The sequence below is a fragment of the Lepidochelys olivacea genome (genome assembly GCF_965140295.1).
Source record: "Lepidochelys olivacea isolate rLepOli2 genome assembly, chromosome: 3".
Taxonomy (NCBI): Eukaryota; Metazoa; Chordata; order Testudines; family Cheloniidae; genus Lepidochelys; species Lepidochelys olivacea.
In genome coordinates, this window is record NC_140413.1 from 122086148 (window position 1) to 122110973 (window position 24826).

A 24826-nucleotide genomic window follows, 5' to 3' on the forward strand; every position below is an offset into this window, starting at 1 on the left:
ATCCCAGGATTTGGGGAAACTGGGTGCAGGAGCAAGAAGGAGGATGTTTGAATCTCTGTAATCTCCTCCCCAGGCGCTGGCTCTGGTGTGAAGTCTTCTCTGGGTCATCTCCTAGCACTAGGGGGCAGCAGAGGCCAGGCTTCTTCAGTTTCCCTCCTAAAGAAGAAGGCAGAACAATTTGTCCTCCCTGGACACTCAATTACAGACCTAAAAGTCAGAATTATTAAAAAAACAAACAAACAAAAAAAAACTTCAAAAACAGACTTCAATGAGAAACTGCAGAACCTGAATTAATTTGCAAACTGGACACCATTAAATTAGGCTTGAATAAAGACTGGGAATGGATGAGTCATTACACTAACTAAAAACTATTCCCCCATGCTAATTTTCCCCCTACTGTTACTCACACCTTCTTGTCAACTGTTTGAAATGGGCCATCCTGATTATCACTACAAAAGTTTTTTTTTCTCCTGCTGATAATAGCCCCCCTTAATCGATTAGTCTCATTAGAGTTGGTATGGCAGACCCCCATTTTTTTCATGCATGCGCTCTCTGTGTGTGTTGGTGTGTGTGTGTGTGTAATCTCTTCCTACTGATTTTCCACTGCATGCATCTGATGAAGTGGGCTTTAGCCCACGAAAGCTTATGCTCAAATAAATGTGTTAGTCTCTAAGGTGCCACAAGGACTCCTTGTTCCAATTTGTCTCTGTTCTCTAGGTTTTCATGCTGCCCTGTGTGTGACATGGGGAATGAAGAAGTGCTAGGCACCTTCTCTGGGTCTCTTCTAGAAGCAGGGAATAAGCCAATTCTAGAGTGATTTGGATTCCCTCTCCTGACCGAACGCAAGGGAGAAGTTCAGACTCAATTCACTGCAGATTTGGGAGTTGGAATTCTCTTGATGAGGCCCTCAGCTCCAAGGTAATGGACCATTTCAGCACATAAGGGAAGGCAAATAAACCTTGCCCACCTGTGCTGCACTGCAGGGAAATCCTGGAAACAAAATAAACCTGATTGTGAAATCCTGGTGTAATGCAGCATGGCTGTAAGGCTGTGTGATTGCATCTGTCGGCCAGCCCCTACAAAGAGTTCAACAACTCTACAGATCCGAGAGCTGGTGATTATCCTGGAGCTAAATGCTGGAGGCATTTGTCGAGTGGTGTTGTATGTGGATATGAACTCACTGTGGCAGGAGAAGCAGAGTTTGATTGGTGGGTGTGGCATGGACGATAGTCTTAAAAACCGTTATCTCCCATGCAGACAGGGACGCTCTGTCACAACTTGGGGAATCTTCAGGTCTAGAGGCAGTTAATTACTAAGTGAAGACTAGCAGCATGTATACTCCAGTCCTAAGCCAACGTTAGATGGCTTCTAAAGACTTACCTTGCATTTGTTGAAACTTTCTATTTGTTTTCTACAGGGGATGTTTTAAATCCTTGTAACATGGATGTGCTGGACAGGGGCCTCGCTTGCTCAAACTTTTTTGATGAGATATTTCTCTAATAGCTCTTTTCCTGAAGAACAATAAGTTCCCGCACACAGTGTGGGTGAAGAACAATGTTGATTTTATTTATTTATTTATTTGGTCTGAGGCGTCAGACCATTCTACACATTTCTTCCTTCGGGCCTGAATTGTGGCTCAGAGTTGGGAGCGATCAGAAGGTAAACACAAAGCCACAGATTAAATCACATGTGAGATGATGGATGTGATCAGAACCATGTACAGGAGGACAGCTACGCTTGGCTTTACAGTACCAGGGTGTATGGGGGATCCTTCAGTCACAGAAGCCCTACTGCCATGATTCCCCAACTTCTCAATATTTCAAAAACCTGGAGATCTTTTGTGGCCCATCTCTCTCCCAGTCCTGATCTCACAGCTCCCCTGTGGTACTTATAGAGCAGGATTATGTGAAACAGTAATATTAGGAAAGTAATGAGGCTAGATGAGCATGAACTTTCTTTAATGCAATGGGAGCAGCTTCTTGGTACCATCCACCCACATCCATTTAGTGTCTGTCTCCTCTCCTGAACTGAACGCCTTTACAAAGGTCAGTAATGACTCACCAGGTGTACTGCAGCCCCTTCTCTGCTCTGTTCTCTCCACTTTACACTTTTGGCTCTGGGTATTCCTTGTTTGCCCTCCAAATTTTGTATTCTCTGCATAGTTGATTCTGGTGGAATTTCTATCGATAAAGCCTTAAAGATACCATACAGGACTCGGAGAGCTGTTTTTTTGAAATAGTTGGCCTACAAATAACCTCTGGAAACCGTAAGGCCATGTCTACACTAGGAAGCTTACAGCAGTACTGATGCAGCTTCACTGCTGTAAGATCACTCATGTAGCCGCTCTATGCCGATGGGAGAGAGCTCTCCTGTCGACATAATACAACCACCCCTACAAGCAGCAGTAGCTGGGGCAGCGGCAGATTTCACACTGCCACTTATGCTGGTGAAATGTATGTTGCTCGGGGGAGGGGTGTGTGTGTTTTCACACATCTGAGCAACATAAATTTTGCCAATGTAAGTGATAGTGTAGACATGGTCTAAGTGTCCTGGACTGAGCTACAGATAGTAGCAATGATCAGTGGTGGAAGACAGATGTGTGTCACAGATGCAGCTCTGTGGATGATAACCAGTGGTCTGTTGTCTTAAGGATGTGTAGCAAGTATTAGAGCAGAATAAAGAAATTATGACAGTAGATGGTGTGTGTCATATAAATGTTCTGTTTTCAGTCTATTAATGTGTCATCAAAGGCTGGCCCTGGGAGAAGCAACTCTTTAATTTAATTAGGTGCAACTTCTGTTGTTGAAACATGCACGTAAATCACTTCTTTTTTGCACTTTCTTTGTCTGTGGAAACAAAACAGAAAAGGCAATTGGGAGGAATAAGGAAAAGAACAGGTGCTCCCCCAAGGAACAAAAAGAAGCGTATCTTCTACTCTGATTAAATTAAACGAAAAACTAGTTTGTGGTTGGCAAATAAAAAAACCGAATCTCTGAATTCTTTTCCAGACACAAACAGAGGAACTAACCTGCAAAGGAATCAGACTGTTCTAAGGTCCCCTTGCATTGTCTATTTCATAGCAAAATATAGGCCTTTATAAGAAACAACCAGGTGCTTTTCATTTAAAGGACTGTAAGTTTGCACCAAGTTGTAAAGAATGTATTCAAACTTCCCAGCTAGGCTACACACCTTTTCCCACACTCCCCTGTGACTGCTTTGGAGTACACATTGTATGCAATTAAATATGGATTGGCGGAGAAAACTGTTTTTTAAAAGTGATTTGTGATCAAGCCAACAAAATGCAGGAAATGCCAACTGAGGACTGACATTCAGCACAAATGCTAGAGCTATCAATAGTGTGTTAGCCTTTACTTTCTGATTTTTCCTCCATTTTGCTGGTGTTACCACCAAACCATTTTGCTGGTGTTACTGTTTAATTTAAGCAGTGTTTTGTGTTGCTGAGAGAAATAATTCCCTGGGATGTTTTATAAAGCATAGATTTTTATCTAGAGTTCTGTCTGAGCAAAAATATATGTAAGTAGAAAGGTTGGGGTTTTTTGCGTTTTTTTGTCTATTATATGGCATCAAGTTTTAACAAGGTGATTTAACATTGGAACAAGCTGCCAAAGGTTGTGGCGGATTCTCCATCTCTTGAGGTCTTCAAGCCTAGATGCCTTTCTGAAAGATCTGCTTTAACCAAATACAAGTTACTGGGCTCAGTACAGAAGTAATTGGATGAGATTCCATCGCCTCTGATGCACAGGGCCTCAGACTTGAAGATCTAATGGTCTCTTCTTATCTTAATTTATGAAAATGTATAAATGATAAAAAGTAGCTCCAGCTACTGAGAAACTACTAACTTTGTTTTCACATATATAGCTATATTACACACACACACACGAAGTTAAAAGAGCATTCAGGTTGTAAAGTTAACCACGCAAAATTTAGGAAATTTGCCTGTGGAACCTTAATTTAGCCTCTTGTGCCTATGCATTATGAGATTGTCTGTCTTTAATTACATGATCACATATTAATTTGTTTAGAGACGTTATCCTTTGTGGACAATCACTGGAAGGTGATTGAGCCACACACTTTGCCAGGGGGTTTCACAGTATTTGCTGAGAGCAAAGAAATGGTGAGACTTGGGAATCTTGGGTTCCATTCCAGGCTCTAGAGGGCACAGACTTTTCTGCCAATTCCCCCTCTACCCCTTCTCTCCCCCCCATGTGATCCCTTCAGCCTCACATGCTCCAGCCTGCCCCATGCCAGTCCTATATATTTCCCACCCTTGACTCCTTGCACCAGTTCCATTCTCCTTACCTAGCTAATCTGAATTTACATTCTTTAGGCTTCTCATCCTAGTTCCAGTCTATGTGCCCAGTATATCCTAGTTTCACCTCTCCTGACCCCGCCCTTGCCTAGCCAATCCCAGTCTCCCCGCCCAACTTCTAAACCAATATGCCTCTCTACCCCATATTGGCTCCAATTGCCTCCACATATTCCCCACCCACACTGACTCCCACTCCCTATTTCCCTACTCTTGGGCTCCTTGTCTAATCTCTGAGTCCTTCCCTTGTTTCCTTGTCCCAGTCTCTTTGCCCAGCCAGTCCCAGTTTTCCTCTGGCTACTCATCAGATCTCTCTTCTCACCACCTTCTCTTCACCCTGACTGTTTCTCAGGCCTAGTCGCCCTGCCCAGACAATCCATCTTCCACCATCTACTGGCTCCCAGTCCCCCTAGACCCCACTTCCAGCCCCGTCTCCTTGCTCAGACAGTCTCCCCAGCCAGGGTTCCTTGTCCTAATCTACAGCCACTGCTTTTGTTCCCTCTGAATCTGTTTTTTGGTCTGGCTTTTGTCCCCGTTGCATTTGAATCAAACACCTTCTTGAGCAGCGGGTCACTGAGAGCTCAGAAAGTCAGGGTCCTTACTCTCAGTTCAGGTGCTGGGGCCTGGCCCAGCCCCACAGCAGCTCAGAGCTGCAAGTGCAGCAAAAGTCCTTATTGGCCCCAGGCTGGAGCATGCCCAGTGCAAACCGAATCTTTGGAGAATTTACTTGAGAGTCTCAACAGAGCATGTGCAAACTGCAGTTTTTCAAAGACTTATAATTTGGCCGCATTTGGGCAGATTTTCCTCGGAACAGCACAAGGCCTGTCCTTGACAAAAAGGCCACCACTACCAAATTCCTTGCCCCAAAGCATGGGAATGATAGAGCTTTGTAAAGAGAGGGTACAAGAATTTTTTAACATGGGCAAAATGTTTCCCACTAGCTTCATTCTTGGAAATGGCTGAATCATTTCTCCCCGAAATTTGGCCAAGTTACAAACAACTAAAACCAGGGTCTTCTAGTGCAAAGAGTCAGGAAACCCCAATCATAGGCAGCCTGCCAGTCCCAGCTTCCTATTTCAGAGATATGCCGACGTTGCCATTTAATCATCATGGCATATGAATAGCTTCTTGGAGGGTCAAATTCACCACTATCTGCTTGTTCCTTCTCCTTATTCTCTTCTTTCCCCATCAGCCACAGCCGTGCCTAAATGGAAGTGAATAGCGCCACATTCTCAGCTGATGTCAATGGAGATATGCCAGTTTACAGCAGCTGAGAAACTGGCCCGTAGGGTTTAAAGAGAGAGAGAGAGAGAGCGCATGAACATGGGCTGGGTGAATACCACGCTGTGTTTTCCAGGAGTATTTGCACACATTGGCTTCAGTCTTGCTTGTTCTTTTTTTAGTGGGAGCGGTCCGTGAGCATTTGAGCAACTATTTTATTTGCACAAATGCATATAAAAAGTGGAAAACACATGGTAAACCGGCCCTACTACACTTATGGCACATTTTAAGTTGGCATCCATTAGTATTCTGAGTGGAAAGGATATGTCAAGCAGCGTCTAAACTATATCAAATGTAATTAGGGACCGTTTCCCCCAAACTCCTTGCCCTGCATAAGGGCAATTAAATAAGCCAAACAAGAACCTGACTTTACCTTGCACAGCTATGACCTCGGCTTGAGTGTGATTTCCCTGTCACTGAACAAAATGAGATGTGAACTCTGAACCCAGCCAATGTACCTTACACTAGTCCAGCTTTTCCCTAGGACTGCTGCCTTTGCGTCTTTTATGTAACTTTTTTCCTGGTGGTAGAAAAGGTGAATTGGCTGCCAAAACTCACTGCCAAGGCCCTTTCCTACTACAAAGACATGGCACTGAATTAAGCCCTGGGTTCAAAAGTCACCTCTAGATCTTCACTGTTCCCTTTTATCCATGACCGCTGCTATTGCTGTGACAGCAAAGACTTCATTCCACATACCTACAGACAAAAGTTTGCTGCCTCTCAGTATGTAACGCACGTCACTGTATTGAACAGCCAACGTCAAGGTCACAGCGTTTCAAATTCCACGTAAAACAAATTTCCTTTCAGATATATACTTGTGTACAGCTCGAGTAGATCATGCATGGTAGCCGTGATACTGCTATCCAAAGGCCAGCTAATGACCTCTATTATTTGTTCTTGGAATCCTGGTAGGCAGGAAGTACTGTAGTGCTTTGCGATTGCAGCAACAAACAATCTGAAAATAACAAAATGTTTGGTAGAGAGAAGGGGATGGCAACTCAAAATGATCTGAACCATAAAGTGGACCATTGGGAAAAACAAAAACAGATGCCAATATTTTGTAGTTGTGAAATACTGTATCACTGTGACTCCTGATGTGGGTGTGGTACGACATGTTACATTTAACACACAAACTAGCCAAACCACTACAAATTTATTGGAATACTTAGGAATAAAGATTCCACCCTCTCCACATTTTGTTAAAACAAGCCTAAGAATAGCAATGACACTGGGAGCCTGGATTAAATAAAATGGTATAATTTAAAATCTGCTATCCTGCCAACCCAGTGGAAAAACTTTGCGTAGTCTTTTCAGGTATTACACTGTGTCTGCAGTCTTCTGCATTTCTGGGGCTGCAAAGAAGACCAACAACAGATCCTTCCAGGGATGTACAATGAAACGTTGTTCTGAGGCAGATTTTGTTAAGAGGGTTTGATACAAATTTCTCTCAGGCTGGATGGTACTGTACCTGTGCATGTTTTCAGCATCTTCTATGGTTTCAGGCAAAGTTTTCCCTTTGGTCTCAGGTAGGAGCAGCACTAGTCCACCATCGATTAAACCAACCACAGCTTGGAACAAAGATCATGCAAAAGGATTAAATTTGATACAAAATACAAAGTGAGCATTACATGGTTTAATATTCATGTGCAGCAATGATTATGAATTTGAGTCAAAGCTGCCTCTGCTGAATGAGTAAGAAGGCTTTAAAGAAAAGCAAATGGCTTCTGGGTTTTATCCAAGTTCCATTTTTTCAGTAGGCACTGCTCTTATTACCGAGGCCCTTCTGAGATGAGAAAAGAGAGGCTGGGCCACTATCTCAGATGTGGCTTAGCCCCTGCACCCCTCAGAGGGTACAAAGGAGCCAGATTCTGGCTCCAGCAGGCCAGCTGAGAATTCCTCTGAGGGGATGCTCCTGTGCCCCTAGCTGCCTCTTCCCCACTTGTTGGCAGAGGAACTTGGAAAGGGAAGGGGTGGCACTCTGCTACATCAGTCCTCCACTGGGGTCTGACCCCTTCGGGACCATGTGCCAGTGGTGAAGGCCTAACCTAATTTAGCTGGTGTATCTAACATATTGCAATCATCTCAAACAAAACTCCAACACTGAACCAACAGTGAAAGAAAATTAAGCGATTCAGGGCATTTCATGAGCCATGACATTTAGTGAATCTTTCTGTCATGAGAACAATAGGGAAAAATACACCATATCTCCTAGTGCACAATATTGTCTACTAGGAAAGTTCTCTTACACAATTAGCGAATGAGGAGACCTCACTCCGACTCCATCCCTTTGCCTAGGAAATCTGTTCCTTCCCTCCCATAACCACCCATCCTAACTCCTTCAGACCACCCACTTTCCATGAAGTGTTGCAGAGTCTCGTCTGCTGCTGCACACGCTGTCTGTTAAATGTTCCATGAGCTGGATACACCTCCAACATTGTTGCTTGGGTGCTAGGGAACTATAGTGCTTTCCTTAGCTGTATCTAGGGCTTGGAGTTCTTTGGAGAATCATCACTGGCTGCTGTGGGGAGTAGGCTGGGGTGAATTGGCTGTTTCCCTCACCTAAGGACTCATGGAAGCAACTGGCCAGTATTCATGGACAGTCCAGTAGGCCAAGAGGTAAGGAAGCATGGTTGAATGGTTAGGATGCTGACTTAGGAGACCAAGATTCAATTCCCTGCTCTGCCACAGACTTTCTACCTTGCGTAAATCACCTGGGGAAGTGTCCCCTTCTGTCCATGCTTTAAAAAGGATGTTGATAAATTGGAGCGGGTTCTAAAAAGTGCTACGAGAGTGATTTGAGGTCTGGAAAAATCTGTCCTGCTGAGATACACTGAATAAATTCAGCTCCTTTTAGCCTAATGGAAAAGGTTAAGAGGCGACTCACTGGTTCATGGTCTCTAAGTACCTACATGGGGAAGAGATTTCTGATGGTAGTGTGCTCTTTATCGGTCAAAAGCATTCCATGATCCAATGGATGGAAGCTGAAGCTAGACAAATTCAGCTAGAAATAAGATACAATTTTTTTTATGTTGAGGGCAACTAACCATGGGAATAATTTGCCTAGGACATAGTAAATACAGAAACAAGGTAGGTGAGGTAATATTGTTTATTGGACAACTTCTGTGGGTGAGAGAGAAACTTTTGCACTTACACAGAGCTCTTCTTCAGGTCTGGGAAACTAACTCGGTGTCACTGCTATATAAAATGTTGAACAGATTGTGCAGCTGTAACTCTGAGTACTTTTCCCAGACCTGAAGAAGAGCTCTGTGTAAGCTTGAAAGCTTGTCTCTCTCACAAACTGAAGTTGGTCCAATAAAAGATATTACCTCACCCACCTTGTCTCTTTAATAGGCTGGGACCAACACGGCTCCAACAACACTGCATATAGTAAATACAGTCACTCTACAATACAGAACTCTTACCAAAAACTACAAGTGGCAGCTCATGCCAGATCTCTGCCAGTCTGTAGACAATGAATGGAGTTATGATCCCACCAATATCACACATGGAAGAGCAGACAAGTACTCCCAGGTTCCTAGAAAATATATGTACATGAAATGTTCCCCCATTATTAATTTGTTTAAAAAGCATTCTGCAGCTATTCACTTAAACATTTTTAGCAATGCATACAGAAGAGTAGGCAAGCCATTCCTGTTAACAATTCTAGGCGGGATGTGCCTAATCTGTTGCATATTGCAATGGTAATGTCCCCACCGGGATATAATGAGAACATAATAGGCACTAGTGGGCTGTCCAGAAGAACTTAGGAATTGATTTGTGCACTAGGCATTGGTCTGAGACCTGATCTTATTTAACATCTTCATTAATGATCTGGGCAGAGGGGATAAATATCTTGTTAATGAAATTCACGGATGATATAAATTGGGAAGAGTTGCAAAGATTGGTGAGGAAATAAAATAATAAAAAGGAACTTTAAAAAGTTCACCTCTGATTGGGCTAATAATAACCAAGAGTAATAGGATGCAGTTAATAAAAAAAAGGGTGAAACGTCAGGCAAATCTTCCAGTGAGATGTACTAGGAAATGCAAGTGTTCCTTAGGTGGTGCAATAGAAGCCCCATGGTTTTGAAGATATAAATCTAGACTGGATAAAGCACTACAAAAAACACTCTAAGAGATGGACAAATGTCCTGTAGGTTTTCTGTTCTTCCTTGTATAATACCCTCATTTAATCAGGTTTTTTTGGAGGGGAGGGGAAAAGGATGAGGCAGAGGAGGCGTTGAAATGATTTATGACATACACTTCAGAAACCTGCCACCTTTAGTCTGTGGCACTGTCCTCCAAGTAGTGTGAACTGAGGGAGAAGGAGGAAAGGGCAGAGAACAGAACCTGGGTGTCTTATGGCACCATGGCGTGCTAGTTGCTGGTTATCGGGCTGCTGTTCACATTGTTTGACTTTTTTTTTTTTTTTTGGTGTATTTCGTAAATACAAAATCACTTTGTTTGGGCACTACATGGCCAGCAGCTTCCCCTCCTGTAGCAATAGCCTCCAGCCAGCCTCCATTGGCAATCCTCAGGCCCCACTCATTCTCTCCTGGCTTGCGTCCACTAGATCTCTGCTGCTGCAGCTTTTTCATTCTTCATTGGCTCCTTTTTCGCCATCTTCTGGGGGCAGCCTTTCGGCATCACCACAGCTATAGTCCTGAACCAGTCTTAAAATCAGCCAGCGCCAAAAGTGTTTCACGTCGCTGGCCTAGACGCTAGATATCCATCTATAGAGTGATTCTTCTCAAATCCAACCCTGTGTTTTGTGGTATTTGAACCAACTTTTGCAGTGAATGTTCTACATGAAGCTCTGCTCCATTGGGCCATGCAAGGCATTTGGATAGGTTAAGGCGGCTCGCTCTGCCGTTTAATTTTGAATGAAACTTCTGTCATTTGAGAGACACGCTATTCTATTTTTTCTACTGTGCAGTCTGTGGCGCTAGCGTGTTTCTGTGACACCCTTGAATCAGTAAAGAGAGACACTTTGCACTCTTAGCCGTCACCTTGTATGCCGGATTAATAGAAGACAGTGTACTCACCTGAGAAATGTTGGGTACAGTTCTGCATTTACTAGGCAAACCATTTCATAGCACATGGTAATTCCCATTCTGCCCAAGCAAGCTGTAGTAATTTTTAGCCAATAGATATCTGGAAGGAAGTCACATGTTAGCATTACAGTGGTGGTTGTTTTTTTCTGATCATGTCATAAAAGAGTGTGAAAGATTGCATTTAGTGAAAACCATACAGCACAGGAACCCCACAGGGGCAGCTATGAATGGGTTCTCCTTTCACCCCATACCCCAGTTTCATATCCTCCTTTCACCCCAGTTTACAATACTAGTACTTCAGAGCATTTTAAGCATTTTAGATTTGTCAGTGTACTGTACAATCATAAAGTAACTGACCCCCCACAACACTCCTCGGAGGTAGGGTAAGTAGTGATCTCTTAGTTTCCCTATTTGTAAAATGAAAGCAACAAAGATAGTCACTTCTCCAAGGGTCACACACACGGACCTAGGATTAGAACTCAGGATGTCCTAGCTCTAGCCACAAATGTAATTGATTAGCCTACATTCCCTCCTCGTATAAACCATGAAGTGTCTGATCGCTGTTTTAAAATGAGTTTGTTCTGTCAGCTGAGCTCAGTTTTTGGGCTGTATGTAAAACTTCAGGGAGGATGTATTATGTCTTAAGTGACTAGTAGACCTGAGACTATACATATAAAAGAGTATATTAAATCTTGTAAGAGCCTGGTGTCTCTCACTGGGCTTGTCCATCAGATTAGGTGTGTACGAGTTCTTTGTGTGTGTGTGCAGATCCAAACTTTGGGGTGTGCAAAGACATGGCTGCCCAAAACAGTGTGCTTGTGAACTTGCACGTGCAAACTTACAGGCTGAGTTGATGCCATTTGGGAAATTTAGCCCATTATGTGCCCCGTTTTTCAACAGTTGCGTTATAAAAAGCAACTAGAGAGGGGAAAAATTATTGGTAATTTTTATCTTCACCAATGTTTGTGGGGAAAATGTCTATAAATTTGTTTCCACTGAATTGCAACACTGATGTGGACTACAATAGCAAAAGTGGTCTTTTCAGTTCTCCAGAACAAGAACGAACACACACACTCTCTCTCTCTCTCAGGGGTAACAGTGACACAGACTAACAAAAACTTGAATAACTCACTGTCTGGGATGAAAGCTGTAAGAAGGCAAGCAGCCCCTGCCACCAGATTTGCTGCAGCCCAGGGATAGCGACGGCCAATGCGATCAACTGTAAGTATGAGTATGAGGGCAGCTGGGAATTCAACCAGTGCAGAATAGAAGAAATCCAGATAAATGTTCCCACCAGCAATCCCCATGTGCATGATGAGCCCCTGGTACAGAACAGAGCTTGTGAACCTAGGCAGAGAGCAGAGTCCAACTGAAGCCAAGTTTGCAAAGGGATAGATTATTCAAAGAATTAAGATGCATTGCCAGTCAAGGGCCATATGGGGAAAACAGCCAAAGTAACTATGTGTGGGAGGGCTTGGGGGTGGTCTAATGCTTTGAAATGAAAACTGCGTTACCCTTCCTTACCAAGTGTACATCAAAATGAGTGTATGTTTCCTTATCTGAGGTGTTCTGACCAGGTCTAGAAATGAAGGGCTCAGCTTTTCCCCATCTTCCTCTTCAGGGTTGAGACTCTAGGAAAGAACCAGAGGGACATTAAGGAAGAGGTTAGGGGGTGAGAGTCTGGGGAGTTCGGCCTTGTTTATTTTCATTGAATCAACATAAACATCATTGTTTCTGGAATTTTTCATTTACCAATTAAGAGTCTGTCTGCAAAGTAACCAAAAACCGAGGGGAATTGTGAACACTTAAACAGCCCACCCTTTCCCCCAGCTGTCTGTACCAAAGCCACCTCATTAAATGAAGTAACATTTATTTTTAAAAACGATAAATGAATAAAAGATACTTTGGAATGTTCAGTCAGATGTGATCTGGTTGGTTGAATGCTGCTTGATACTTTATAAGAGGAAGAACTCATTTTGGCTATTGGAATAGTTATAGGAGTCTCCATTCATGTCAATATGTTGTTTTAATATCCGAGGCTTTCACAAAAAGACAACCACTCAACTCCTCTTTGCAGAGTTGCAGCACTTTGGCTTGTCATTTTGCTCCTGGTCTGGAGTCAGAGCAATCCTAAATATATAGCATTGTTTGCTTGTAATTACACACCCAGGAAAAAAATACATGATCACCTGTAAAGAGGGAGGCACCTTTTTCCCATTTCCCTTGGCAATACGGTTAATAATTTTCATGGCTTTGTCATTTCTCTGTTGAGCTATCAGCCACCTGGGTGACTCTGGCAGACACCTGCAACACAAGCAACCAGGCACAGGTACGTGGAAACAAAATATATGTCACTGTAACACTGTGTATTCAAACTAAATTGAGTTTCTGTTGATAGGACATTAAGGGGTACAGAACACCCATAACTCCAGCTGAAGCCATGGGGGGAAGGGGGTTGAGGATGCTTAGCTACTCTCAGGTTCATCATTTCATCGTTTCCAAGGTCACAAGGGACCACGGTGATCATCTACTCTGTCCTCTTGTATAACATAGGCCAGAGAACTCCCCCAAAATAATTCCTAGAGCACATCTTTTAGAAAAATGTTCAATCTTGATTTAAAAATTGCTAATGATGGAGAATACCCCACAACCCTTGGTAAATTGTTCCAGTGATTAATTATCTCACTGTTAAAAAAAATTGCATCTCTTTTCCAGTCTGAATTTGTCTAGTTTTAACTTCCAGCCATTGGATCTGTGTAGATTGAATAGCCCATTGTTAAATATTTGTTCCCCATGTAGGTACTTATAAACTGTGATCAAGTCACCCCTTAACAAAGAGAAGGCTAAGTTAAACAGACTCAAGAAGCTCAGTCAATATAAGGCAGGTTTTCTAAATCTTTAATCATTCTTGTGGCTCTTTTCTGAACCATCTCCAATTTATCAACATTCTTCCTGAATTGTGGACGTCAGAACTAGACACATATTCCATCAGTGGTCAGACGAAGGCCAAATATGGAGGTAAAATAAACTTTCTATTCTTACTTGAGTCTCCTGTTTATGATGACATCGTCTGGCTTTTAGAAAAAAAAACATTTGCTATATTTTGAAATAATGTAAGAAAATGCTGTCCAGAAATAGGAGAAGGGGCTGCCATTTTTCTAAATTGTGAAATTGTGATGAAACTTTTTTGCTGAAATTCTGATGAAATAGTCAACAAAATGTTTGCAGATTTGTTCTATTCATTTATTTATTTTATTTATTTATTGTCTGCCATTTTAAACCAACAGAATCATAAAAATGTTGGGCTGGAAAGGACCTCGGCAGGTCATCTAATGAAACCCTGAACTGAGGCAGGACCAAGTGAACCTACACCGTCCTGGACAGGTCTATGTCTAACCTGTTCATAAAAGCCTCCAGTGATGAGGATTTAACAACCTCCCTTGAAAGCCTCTTCCAGTGCTTAACTACCATTATAGTTAGGAAGCTTTTCCTAATATCTGACCTAAATCTCCCTTGCTGCAGATTAAACCCATTACTTCTTGCCCTACCTTTAGTGGACATGGACAACAGCTGATCACCGTCCTCCTTCTAACATATTTGTTTAAGAACTGGTTGGACAAACACAAGTCAGGGATGGTCTAGGTTTACTTGATCCTACCCCAGCACAAGGGGCTGGACTTGATGAACTCTAGGGATCCCTTTAAGCCCTACATTTCTATGATTAGGTTTGAAGGATGCTATCAGGTTCCACTCCCTTTCCCTGTCAGTCTTCTTTTCTCAAGACTAAACATGACCAGTTTTTTAATCTTTTCTCATAGTTCAGATTTTCTAAACCTTTTTCTCATTTTTGTAGCTCTACTCTGGACTCTCTCCAGTTTATCCACATCTTCCCTAAAGTTTGGCCCCAAACTGGACACAGTACTCCAGCTGAGGCCTCACCAGTGCTGAATAAAGTGGGACAACTACCTCTTACGTCTTATATATGACACTCCAGTTAGTAACTCCCCAAAATTGTATTTGCCTTTTTCTCATCTGCATTACATTGTTGACATATATTCAATTTGTGATCCACTATAACCCACAGATCCTTTTCAGTACTACTACTGCATAGCCAGTGATTCCCCATTTTGCATTTGTGCACTTGACTTTCCCTTCCTAAGTGGAGTACTTTGCACTTGTCTTTACTGAATTTCATCTTGTTGATTTCAGACAAATGCTCCAATTTATTAAGGTTGTCTTGAATTCTAATCCTGTCCTTCAAAATGATAGCAACCCCTCCCAGCTTGATGTCATCTGCCAATTTTATAAGTATACTCTCCACTCCATTATCCAAGTCATTAATGAAAATATTGAGTAGTACTAGTAAATATGCTCTTAAACTAAATGAGTAACTTTTGAAAAGTTACAAATCCCCTTCCTCACCTTTCCCACTACTTAAACACACCCATGTTTCAAATGTTAAACATCACAGCTAGAGATGGGTCTAGAGAAACATCCTGGAACTCTGTGCATCGGGTAACAGTGGGTGGTGGGGAGTTCAAGCCCAAATGTGGTATTGAATTTTGCAGCTGGCCCATAGCTCTCTAATGGATCAAACGGAGGCCTCTAGATTAAAAAAACCCCAAGTTTGGAAGGAGTGGGATGACATGCAAAATTCAGACCTGGATTTGAATCCTGGCCCCCATCTCTAAATAAGCCTAGAATAGTGACCTAGTAGCTAATGTTTTATTATTGCCATTCTGAGGCTGAATGTACGGAGAAGATGCTGGAGATGCAGCACCCTTGCTATGGATGATAGAATGGAATAGAGTGTCTTACATTGTTAGGTAACAACCTCTTTACTCATTAACAACATTGAGTGCTAGATTGACCATAACACTGCATTCATGATATGGTAGATTTTTTTGTGCAGAATATTCTAAAATCTCAGGTTAGCTGTCTAATCAGGTGAGAAGTAGATCTAATAGAAAAATGGAATTTCCATCCCCTGGGAACCTCCAATATCTCAACATTTCTTTTCATCCTGAATCAGGAAGAAAAGTCAAAATATCAAAACTTTTTGAAGAACAGGTTCCAAACAATTTCAATTCAAAAAAGTTGAAACATTTTGTTTTGGCTCAGGTTGACATTAGTGTGTATGTGTCTGCCTTTGCCACTGTGATGCCTTATGAGAGTTGTTCTGGGTTCTTCATGCCCTCATTATCTCCTATAGACAATGCACCCTGGTTGAACTACATCTGTTATGATGCAAGGTGGTCTTTTCCTGTGATTGATTCTTATGGGACTCCCATGATATAATGCAGTGGCTCAGCTGCAGAGAAAGACTGCCATGCATCATGGGAGATGTAGGCCAGTTGGAGAAGAATGGCCCATGGGAGAACCAGGGAATGACAGACCTGAAACTACAAATACCATGAGTCAACACAGTGGCTTTGGTAGACACACAAGTTAATGTCGACCTGACATGAAAAAGAAGGTTTCATTTAGATTTTTCTAATGGAAAGTTCTGTAGAAATTGATCCTTTCCTGTGAAAAATTTGAATCCTGGTGAAAACCCATTTTTCAATGGTAAAATGTTACAGCTGAAACCTTTTTGACTAGCCCTAACAATAAACTAAGGTTATCAAAAGGAGCTTAAACTGTAAACTAAAATCTTCATTTTGTATTTTTGCTCTTGGGTGAAATATAAATGTGCTTACCAGTAATAGAGCAAGAAGAAGAAGTTTGGCAGAGTAACAGTGAGCTGCAGCCATCTCCAGTGAGGAATCATATAAGCAATAGCAGAGAGTACAAGGAGTCCGACAGAAAAGGCTACTTGGTAAACAATTCCTACTGTCCTTCTATAGCTTAAGCCAACAAATTCTGTGACTAAAAAGGTAACACAAATCAAGGTAGAAAATAATCAGTGATAAATCAATTTAGAGATTGGAGAACCTCGATCCCCTAATTTAAAACCATTTAAAATTTAATAGATTCTAGAATTTATGACCTTGTAAAATTTCTGTCCTATCTAGAAGCCTTAACAGCACTTTAAACTGAGTTCTCTTCAATAATGTATAATAACTATTTAAAAATCAAATTCTACAAATTGGTCATGCTTCATGAACTTCTGTTACATAGACTCTTTGAAAAATTTGGATGTTACTAAACCACAGTCAATTTCTAACCATGATTTTGGTATCTAAATATTTACCTTTTTAAATGAATACCGCTAAGTGGAAAATGGCAGTAGATTTAGGGGTGAGGGGGGCCAGGGGAGGAGGTAGACAGCTTGTAATTGATGTTTCTTGAGAATGTTGTGTATGTAGTTTAATAGATGTCGATGTATGGTTATGTGGACTTGTATTAGAAGCTGTTCAGTATCATTACTGTGTGCATATTTAATTTTTAGATTTCTTTTTTTCAGAAAGGGCTTGGTGATATGTTCTCATTTTGAGATTACAGATGAAAGAAGAGTGTGTGTCAGAGTTAAGGGTGTTGGGTTGTGACGAAATATGCGTTTCTTTGTACTTGATGTGAATAACAGGTGAAATCCCATCCTCACTGAAGTGAAGGGGAGTTTTGCCGTTGACATCAGTAGGGCCAGTATTTCACCCATTAACATGTTATGTGGACAAAGCATTTAAGTGCTTTGGTTTTCTAAATGTAAAGAGGGAGCACAATATTGTCATGTAGTAACCTTACCTTGTCTGGAAATACGGTTTTTTATATGGTCTCAAGTCATGGAACCCCAAAAAGTCTGGTGAACAAAAAATTCAATTTGGACACTACACTACTCACTACCTTTTGAGGCCAGGCCCACTCGGCCTGTACAGGTATGTGTATACTGCAGCTGGGAGCGGGTCTCCTAGCCTGGGTAGACAGAGGTGCTTGAGCTAGCATGCTAAAAATAGCAGTGTGGTGTGGAAGTTATGACATGGCCAGTGACGCAGGCAAGGCACCCAAATAGAAGCCCACCCAGCCCCTTCAATCCATACTGAGCTGGCTAGCCCTGGGTCTTCCTGGGCTTGCTTCCAGCTGTAGGTACACCCTTAAAATGTAACCTGCCTTTGACAGCATTTCCAATTAATCCATGTCCCTATATGGGTATTTATTTGAACATATGCTTGTTAATGTGGGAAGGCACAGTATTTTCCAAAACTGTCTTATTCCAATATGCGTAGGCTTCTCAAAGGCTTAAGGAAGAATGCCAGGTTTTTAGATCTGAAAACCCTGCTATTGTGACCTCTGAAAAGAAAATGTGATTTTTGACATAAATCTTGGTTTTGAGCATAGAACTGCAGTTTTTCAATGAATAAAATGAGCTTAATGTTTCAATGTGTTACCCAGTGAGCTAATAATTCCTTACATTCAGCTGTATTAGAACAAATCTGTTCAGCCCTACTTCTACACCCGGGGCTTTATTCCCAGAAGTGGTAATTGCAATCCGTCTTACTCAGTACGTAGCCTGTTAACCAGCCTCCCTTGCTGACCAGTCCTTGTATGAAACGATAGATCAGCATCCACATGTAGCTTGGTGCAAAGGCCATGAGAACTCCAGAAATGGAATTGACAAGGATTGTAATTAAAAGGCATAATTTACGACCAAACCTGCAGAGAAACAAATGTATCTGTGATCGTTATATGCATTACATCATGTAAAATACAACTGAAGAGCAAACTTTCCCGTGGCTGAGTCATGATGGTTGCAAAGCAATACTTTTTGAATTCATTCTATTGAAAGAGCTGTTATTTTCTTCTGTTATTGCCCTCTTTTTTGCCTGTGGAGGGGCGACAGCTAGAGTCTCTGTCCTTATATCTCCTTTTACCCACATGATTTCCCCGCTGCTTTTAATGAAGGCAGGAACTGCTTTGTGGTTCCCCTCCACCAAGATTTTCCCTTTACAATGATCTTGGTGAGTTCTTCCAGACTTTCACCCATGTGTTTGCACATTTTCTTACCATAAACACTTACTGACTGGGCTAATGGGCTCTGGAAACATCCTGTGGTGGCTTACGCTACATTGATCGGTAATAGTTCTTCTATGCTACAGTAGTTGACCTACTACTACAATGACCTCCATTGACCTATTCAATTACACTAATTTTTGCCTCATTCTGATCATCCTTCCCCAGATATAGTGCTCAGAAATTTCATATTGGGCCTGCAGCTGTCTCTCCATTGGTATCCTAATGGCTCCACTGATATTCAAAAGTAAATGTTTCCAAAAGAAACAGGCTTATTACAATGCTGGAAAGACATTTTGGTTTGGTTTAATAGAGAACTCTTTATTTAGTTATTTATAACAATGCACCGTCAGTCAAAACTCCGCATCCCAATCCAATAAATGTACACTAACAAAAACAGCAGAGTGACAAATGACAGCCAAAGTAAATTTCTTTTCCCCTCAAAAACATCAGCAGCTCAAGTCACTCAGATGCCCCCTTCCATCAAATCCTGCGTAAGCAGGTCATTTTGAACTACGTCCTAAGGGTCAGCCAACAGGGCTTTGCAAGGCCAACAGGAAATTCCAGACTCAAGGTCCATCTCCTAAGAATGCTCTAGGGGCCTTCAGTGTTCCAGATCTGAACTGCAGGGGCAAGTGAGGAGTACTATAGCTGATCTCAAACATTGCATAAGAGGAGAGGTGGTCTTTATGGTAACCAGGGTACAAAACACATAAAACTATATAGATCAAAATGAGCACCTTGGATTTTGCCCAGAAACCAGCTGAGTCTATGAATAGGTCTAATATACTCCTTTGAACTAACACCTCTAAGAAGTCTTATTTTACATTAACTGAAGCTTCTAAATGGCAGTTGCAGTGATCCACCCTCTCTTCCGCTCCTGGCTTCTGGGAAATGACATTTATATAAATCCACTGATCAGAACCATATATTTTAGGAAATAAAATATTTTAGCTGCCAAAAATGACTCTATTCTAAGGGACTGAGTGATCTTTTGAATTAGTTTTTCAGTGCGTTCGTTTTTCCCTTCAATCATAACTGTTTAAAAATATGAATGTTAAATACCCAAAGTGAATGTTTCATCCCACACGTACCTGTCTGCTATGTAGCCGATGCTTAGGGAGCCAATAAAAAATCCAGTGTTCACACAAGACTGAAAGAGATCCAGCTTCCAGGAGTCCTCACACACCAGGTTAAACTGCAGAGGCACATCAGCATTAGAATAGGGAGGACAGACACTCCCTAACATAAGACATGGCCCAGACATTTTGAGATATGATGAACCCACCACACACACACACACACACACACACACACACACACACACGGAAATTAGGAAAATTGTCCAGAAATGAAATGACCCAATTCTTTTAACCATCATAGCTGAAATACATTTTGTCCAATTTGTATCAATTTCCAGAAAAATACTGCCCTTGTTAAGGGTGAGGGCCCAGGCAGGGACACGTGCATACTGGAGATGAATGCATGGCTGCACAGACCGGAGGGCTTGGCACCCTGCGCCCTTGGGAGGCTGTTCCAGGAAGGAGGTGTGCTGGGGAGAGATGGACTCCACCTCACACTGTGTCGCCAACCTAGTGAGGAGAGCTTTAAACTAGGGTTCAAAGGGGGTAGGTGACAAAGGTCTACAGGTAAGCATAAAAATATGTGACCTTAATAGAGGGCTAGCGGTTTGGGAGGACAAAGTTAGTATAGGGTTGTCATAAATATAAAGGGAAGGGTAAACACCTTTAAATCCCTCCTGGCCAGAGGAAAAACCCTTTCACGTGTAAAGGGTTCAGAAGCTAAGACAACCTTGCTGGCACCTGACCAAAATGACCAGTGAGGAGACAAGATACTTTCAAAGCTGGGGGGGGGGAGGGGGACAAAGGGTTCTCTCTGTCTGTGTGTTGCTTTTGCCGGGAGCAGAGCAGAAATGCAGGTCAGAACTCCTGTAAAAAGTCAGCAAGCAATCTAGTTAGATATGCGTTAGATTCTGTTTTGTTTAAATGGCTGATAAAATAGGTTGTGCTGAATGGAACGTTTGTGTCTTTTTGTAACTTAAGGTTTTACCTAGAGGGATTCTCTATGTGGTGATTCTTTTACTTTTTCTTTAATTAAAATTCTCTTTTAAGAACCTGATTGCTTTTTCATTGTTCTTAAGATCCAAGCGTTTGGGTCTGTGTTCACCTATGTAAATTGATGAGGATTTTTATCAAGTCTTCCCCAGGAAAGGGGGTGTAGTGCTTGGGGGGATACTTTTTTGGGGGGGAGACGTTTCCAAGTGGGCACTTCCCCTGTTCTTTGTGTAACACTTTGGTGGTGGCAGGGTTTAACCTAAGCTCGTAAGAATAAGCTTAGGGGGTCTTTCATGCAGGTCCCACATCTGTACCCTAGAGTTCAGAGTGGGGAAGGTTCACTTGGTCCTGCCTTAGCACAGTGGGCTGCACTTGATGACTTCTCAAGGTCCCTTCCAGCCCTAAATTTCTATGATTTCTATTATTTCTCTGAATAGCATAATTACTTCTCAGGGTGAGGGTGCAGGGGGAAAGAGGAGGGAATCTTAAGAAAATTAATCTGCCTGTAATTTTGGATAAATTTGGAAAAATGTCTGAATCTCTATCAGTTTATCTTGGCAAACCCGTAGACTTGGTGGTTTGCTCACTGCAAATTATCTAGCAACCGAAACGGTGTGATGCTGCAGAGGTGTTACTCGACTTCATTCTCATCTATGTGTAGTGACTCTGTATGGAGGAAGTGTCCATCAGTTCTGCTTTGGAGTTAAGCATTTATGGCTTTGATTTAGGAGTACATTACATTTTCCGGCTGTTCTGTGGTATCACCCTGGTGCCTTTCATTAGTTTTAGATTGGCTTATAGGGCTAGGCAGCACCATGGGGGTTTGCACTGCTGCTGGACGCTAGGAGGCTTGCCTAATGCAGTTTTCAGCAGCAGGTAAAGATATTTTCAAACTCTGAGCTCCTGAACTGAGCTTTAACCCGGCAGCTGTGAAGACAGTAATGTCTGTGGGAGCATCCATGGGCTACTGGCTGTGGGTTCATATTTGTTGCTTAATAGAGTCTTTAGGTGTGATACAATGGGCCCTGCCAGAGTGAAGCTGAGCAACCTGCTCTCAAACTCTTAATTAGTACGGGCACAAAGCCCAGCGGCAGAGTCTACTTCACTTTTACTCACAGCAAGCATGTACTCTGTAACTTTGCTGCGACTCACTGAGCAACAGAAACATAGGGTATGTCTACACAGCCCACAGCCTCCCAGACCGGGTCAACAGACTTGGGCTAGCGGGGGTCATGCTCATGCTCTAAAAATAGTTGTTTGTAGACCGAGCTTTTAAATTGAGGCTCAGGCTGGTCTCTCATCAATGATCTCTCCAGGCTGAGGGGCTGTCTCCAGCCTTGGCCAATGCCAGATGCATCAAAGGAAAGTGAAAACCTTGAATGTTTAATACTGTATTTCAGGCACAGTTTTACTCTCATTGAAGTCAATGGCAAAACAGGAAAAGGACCAGGTATTAGGTGGGGGATGTCCTTATTTTCTGCTCCCCATCCTTAGAACACTTCGTCCATATAATTTTATCCTAGCCAATGTAAGAGCAGATATTGTTCTTGCCCATGTGTAAACTTTTCTTAAATTCTTATGCTCTTTGCCTCAATAACATCCTACAGCCATGAGTTCCACAGATTCCACTTTACCCAATGTTTAACTCACGCCCTTTTATTTATGTGTGTTGGTGTTTAATTCAACAGTATTTTCTCACATTCTCATTTACGAGAAGGGATAAAGCATGCACCAAGACTTCTTACCATTCCCCACTGCTTTATAGTATCCATCACATATGCTTTTTCTCATCCCCCTTCCAAATTAAATCATTGTAATCTCTTTAGCCTCTCGCCCTGTGACATACACCCTCCCAACATGCTCCCAATTATTTCTCTGGATCTTTGCCTCTTTCAAGGGAAGATTGCCTAAAGGGAATGCAGCATCGATGCAGATCAAGCTTTATCTCACTGTGTATACTGGCATTATGATAATGTGTGGACTATTCTTAGTCTCCTTTTTTATAGTACTTGATGTCTGGCTTTCTGGAGTTGACAGCACAAATTCAACTCTCAGCATATTTCTTCAACATATTTGTCTACATTAATAGTGACAATATCATGCTCTTACGTAGCATTTTTCATCAGTAAATCTCAAAGTGCTTTACATAGGAGATAAAGTATTTATCCTCAGTCTTACAGCTGGGGAAACTGAGGAATTGTGAGGGGAATTCACCTTAAAAGGTCTTCATGGCGCCTTCCCCCTTACAACTTGCTCACTTTGGAAACTGCTCAAGACAGATGATCACTTACAGGTTGTATTCTCATCTTGAAGAATGGAGCAGGGGAGGCATCTATGTTAACTAGAGCCAGTTGAATTATCTATTGCAAATTAGTTATGTGACAAATGTAGGCTTTTTCTCTGTTTGCAGCTCTTTTTTAACTTATCCCTATTATCTATTACTGTATTTGTTATATGTAAATATTTTCCAATGTAAAATATTTCCAATTTTGTCTTCACTGTGTCTTTGACATTATTTATTATTCATGTGCAAGATCAGTCAGCTAGGTCATGTGTAAAGCTTTTATTTTGTTTAAAATGTCCTTGGAACTTATCAGTGTTGAAAAAATGGGTGAAAATTGGTGCAAAAAATTAGCTTTGCAGTTTTCTGAGTAAATATTTGGGGGTAAATATCACTCTTTCCCCCTGTTTATTAAAAACAACATTAAAAACCCATTTTTGTTCTGAAATGTAGTTGGACACAGATTTTTGTTTTCATCTATTTTAGCATGAAAAGTAGTTCACTAACTTGTATTTGCTTTAAATGCTGCTAACTTTTCATGCTATCTGTAGAGCTGACCCGTGCACAGATGACTGAAACATTTAAACAAGAGAATAGCAAATGATGAAATGTGCATAATCATTTGTATGGAAATTAATGAAACTTTCAGGATTTGTGGACATTTTATGAATAAACTTCCAGTCTTCTGACTACTCCTGAAAAACTAGTAATATGACTCTGTAAATAATAGCACAGTGTACTTACCATTTACCCCCACAAATATATTCACAGATCACTGTTTGTACCCTTCAACCAGGTGTAGTGTTACCATTGTTACTGGGAGTTATACTCCATCTATGCACATGCTGAGATGAGACTATTAGCTGGCATAAGTGTTTCCTCCTTCAGAAAATTATTATCTGGGATTTTTTCAGTTTGCAAATAGCTGGGTAACCATGGGCTGTTGCTGATTGTTTATTAGTCTTACCTTAGTCACGATGGATGATCCTGAAGAACTGTAAACCCAGCCATCTTGACAAGTGGTGAGTGGGATACTGCTCCTGTTGCCGTAACCAGTGAAGTTTTCTAAGGGGTTTGTGCAGCTGAGGCCAGTTGTGTTCCAGTCCACGTTGTATCTCCTGCACTGACTAGAGAAAGACTCCCCATGTCTTCCCTGCTCTGGAACGGTGTAATTCAGCTCCTCTTCTAGACTCCAGCCGCATCTGCTGCTCAACTCAGCAACTCCAGGACTGAGACAGCGGTGTTCTGGACTGAACCCCAGGAAGACGACACCCACATAAATAGGGGTGAAGGAGGCAGACAGCAGGCATAAGACAAAGAAGGCTCGCTTCTGGAACAAGTCAAATTCCCCAATATGCTCTAGAATGTCATCTAAGGTTGGCATTTTTGCATATGGCAACTCAATTAAAATAAGTAACCGGACTGCTCTTCACAGCATTGCTCTGTATTTAGTTGGTAGCAGAGCTGTTTAAATAACTGCAGGATGCTTGACCAAAAGTCAAATAGTTAATTTACCTTGTAAATTGACAAACCATGCGTTGCAACCTTTATTTCTCAAGCGTTGTTTCAAATCAAGCTTTGATTCTTATGTGATGCAAACTCTGCTGTTGGTGATTAGCTTGTTTTGTGCGTTATGGCTCGGAAGATTACACTTGGTGTTTTACATAGCATCTGTTGATTTGTTAGCATATGATATAGGCTTGACAATTATTCCTCTGTAAAACACTTTTCTATTATCTGAGTCTATAAGCATTATAAATGCACATTGTATTCTTCAGATAGCAGCCGTGTTAGTCTGTAAATGCAAAAAGAAAAAGTACTTGTGGCACCAATAAATTTGTTAGTCTCTAAGGTGTCACAAG

At 41.7% G+C, this 24826-nt stretch overlaps 2 protein-coding genes across 3 annotated transcripts in view; one reads left to right on the forward strand and one right to left on the reverse strand.

Moving 5' to 3' along the window:
• The window catches only part of LOC311518173 (solute carrier family 22 member 2-like), a 32860-nt gene extending 30165 nt beyond the window's left edge, over nt 1–2695 (forward strand). Inside the window, exons 10-11 of the transcript XR_014710909.1 lie at nt 718–918; nt 1418–2695. The gene's annotated coding sequence lies outside the window, so the exon portion shown is untranslated. The remainder of the gene's footprint in view (nt 1–717; nt 919–1417) is intronic.
• On the reverse strand, nt 1–24456 carry LOC311518172 (solute carrier family 22 member 2-like). 2 transcript variants are annotated; one of them, XM_084623719.1, is made up of 11 exons: nt 23932–24456; nt 19703–19806; nt 18097–18251; nt 16361–16529; nt 12851–12965; nt 12186–12292; nt 11794–12008; nt 10653–10761; nt 9031–9143; nt 7077–7176; nt 1–156 (listed from the first exon to the last, which is right to left on the reverse strand). In XM_084623719.1, exons 1-11 carry the CDS (start codon nt 24346–24348, stop codon nt 105–107), a joined length of 1656 nt encoding a protein of 551 aa, XP_084479845.1. In that variant the 5' UTR covers nt 24349–24456; the 3' UTR covers nt 1–104. The 2 variants fall into 2 exon arrangements, with proteins under 2 accessions (XP_084479845.1, XP_084479844.1); XM_084623718.1 differs by lacking the exon at nt 1–156 and adding an exon at nt 1546–2846 and having other exon boundaries at nt 23932–24447.
• Nucleotides 24457–24826: the final 370 nt, after the last annotated feature.

What these genes read in the sequence shown, in the direction of transcription:
- LOC311518172 (XM_084623718.1), bottom strand. Translation starts at nt 24,348, where the DNA reads ATGCCAACCTTAGATGACATTCTAGAGCATATTGGGGAATTTGACTTG. An exon ending in GATCATCCATCGTGACTAAG is followed by an intron (nt 19,807 to 23,931) that starts GTAAGACTAATA and finishes GTGCCTCTGCAG; the next exon opens with TTTAACCTGGTGTGTGAGGA. An exon ending in GATGCTGAAAACATGCACAG is followed by an intron (nt 2,847 to 7,076) that starts GTACAGTACCAT and finishes TTGTTTCCACAG; the next exon opens with ACAAAGAAAGTGCAAAAAAG.